This window comes from Carlito syrichta, unplaced genomic scaffold (assembly GCF_000164805.1).
Source record: "Carlito syrichta isolate Samal-C Ts95f unplaced genomic scaffold, Tarsius_syrichta-2.0.1 Scaffold303117, whole genome shotgun sequence".
In the NCBI taxonomy this organism is placed as follows: Eukaryota; Metazoa; Chordata; class Mammalia; order Primates; family Tarsiidae; genus Carlito; species Carlito syrichta.
Window position 1 is genome coordinate 28,319 of NW_007247213.1, and position 1,005 is coordinate 29,323.

The window sequence follows — 1,005 nt, forward strand, 5'->3', positions numbered from 1 at the left end:
CACTCTGTCACCCAGGCTAGAGTGCAGTGGCACACTCATGGCCACTGCAGCCTCAACCTGGTGGGCTCAGGTGATCCTTCCGCCTCCGCCTTCCAAGTAGCTGGAACTACAGGCATGCGCCACCACGCCCAGCTAATTTTTTGATTTCTTGTAGCAACGAGGTCTCACCAAGTTGCCCAGCTAGTCTTGAACCCATGGGCTCAGGCCGTCCTCTCACCTTAGCCTCCCAAAGTGCTGGGATTATAGGTGTGAGCCATCACGCCCATCACAGGGACATTTTCACAGACAGACCCGGGCCCACAGTCTGACACAGCGTGACAGATTTAAGTCCCGAGTTCTCAGTGTGCCCCCGCCCCCCGTGCCACCCTCCCCCTGCCACTTCGAGCTTTCCAGGCTGAAGGTGAGTCCCGGGGAGTGCCAGCCCTGCCTCTCGCAGGCCATGGGGTGACCGACCTGGTCCCTGGCACTCACTGAACTCCCTTTGCAGACGTGCTCGACGGTCTCTCTGCAGAGCCAGCTGAACGTCATAAACAGACTTGACGTCACCCTGCAGCGAGCCCTGCGCCTGGGCGACCCCCGCGTCCTCCACGTGGTGTGCGCCACGCAGTGGAACGTCTGCCTACCCCTGCTGCAGCACAACCTGCGTCGCCACTTGCGGAAGCCCCTGACCAACATCGCGGAGGTCCTGGAGAAGATGGACAGGTAGGGCGACGTCTATCCCGAGTTGTCCCCCAGAAAGCCATGTTGTGTGGGCAGGAAGGGGATAAGGCAGAATTCTTCCCTATCACAGATAAGGATAAAATTAAACTTAGTTGCCATAAAGGTGATGCGAGCAACAGAGTCCACCTGTTTTCAACACAGGCTTGGATGGATATTCCAAAGATAAAGCCATCACTTTGGCCAGACTCGGTGGCTCAGCCTGCAATCCCAGCATTTTGGGAGGCTGAGGCGAGTGGATTGCCTGAGCCCGGGGGTTCGAGACCAGCCAGGGTAACTTGGTGAGAC

The 1,005-nt window shown here is 58.1% G+C and overlaps 1 protein-coding gene across 1 annotated transcript in view; it reads left to right on the plus strand.

The window, feature by feature from the left end:
* The window catches only part of LOC103260112 (cilia- and flagella-associated protein 46-like), a gene marked incomplete at its 3' end in the record, with an annotated part of 70,512 nt that overhangs the window by 28,299 nt on the left and 41,208 nt on the right, over positions 1-1,005 (plus strand). Inside the window, exon 11 of the mRNA XM_021712183.1 lies at positions 512-702. Within this exon, the coding sequence (XP_021567858.1) occupies positions 512-702 (191 nt within the window). The remainder of the gene's footprint in view (positions 1-511; positions 703-1,005) is intronic.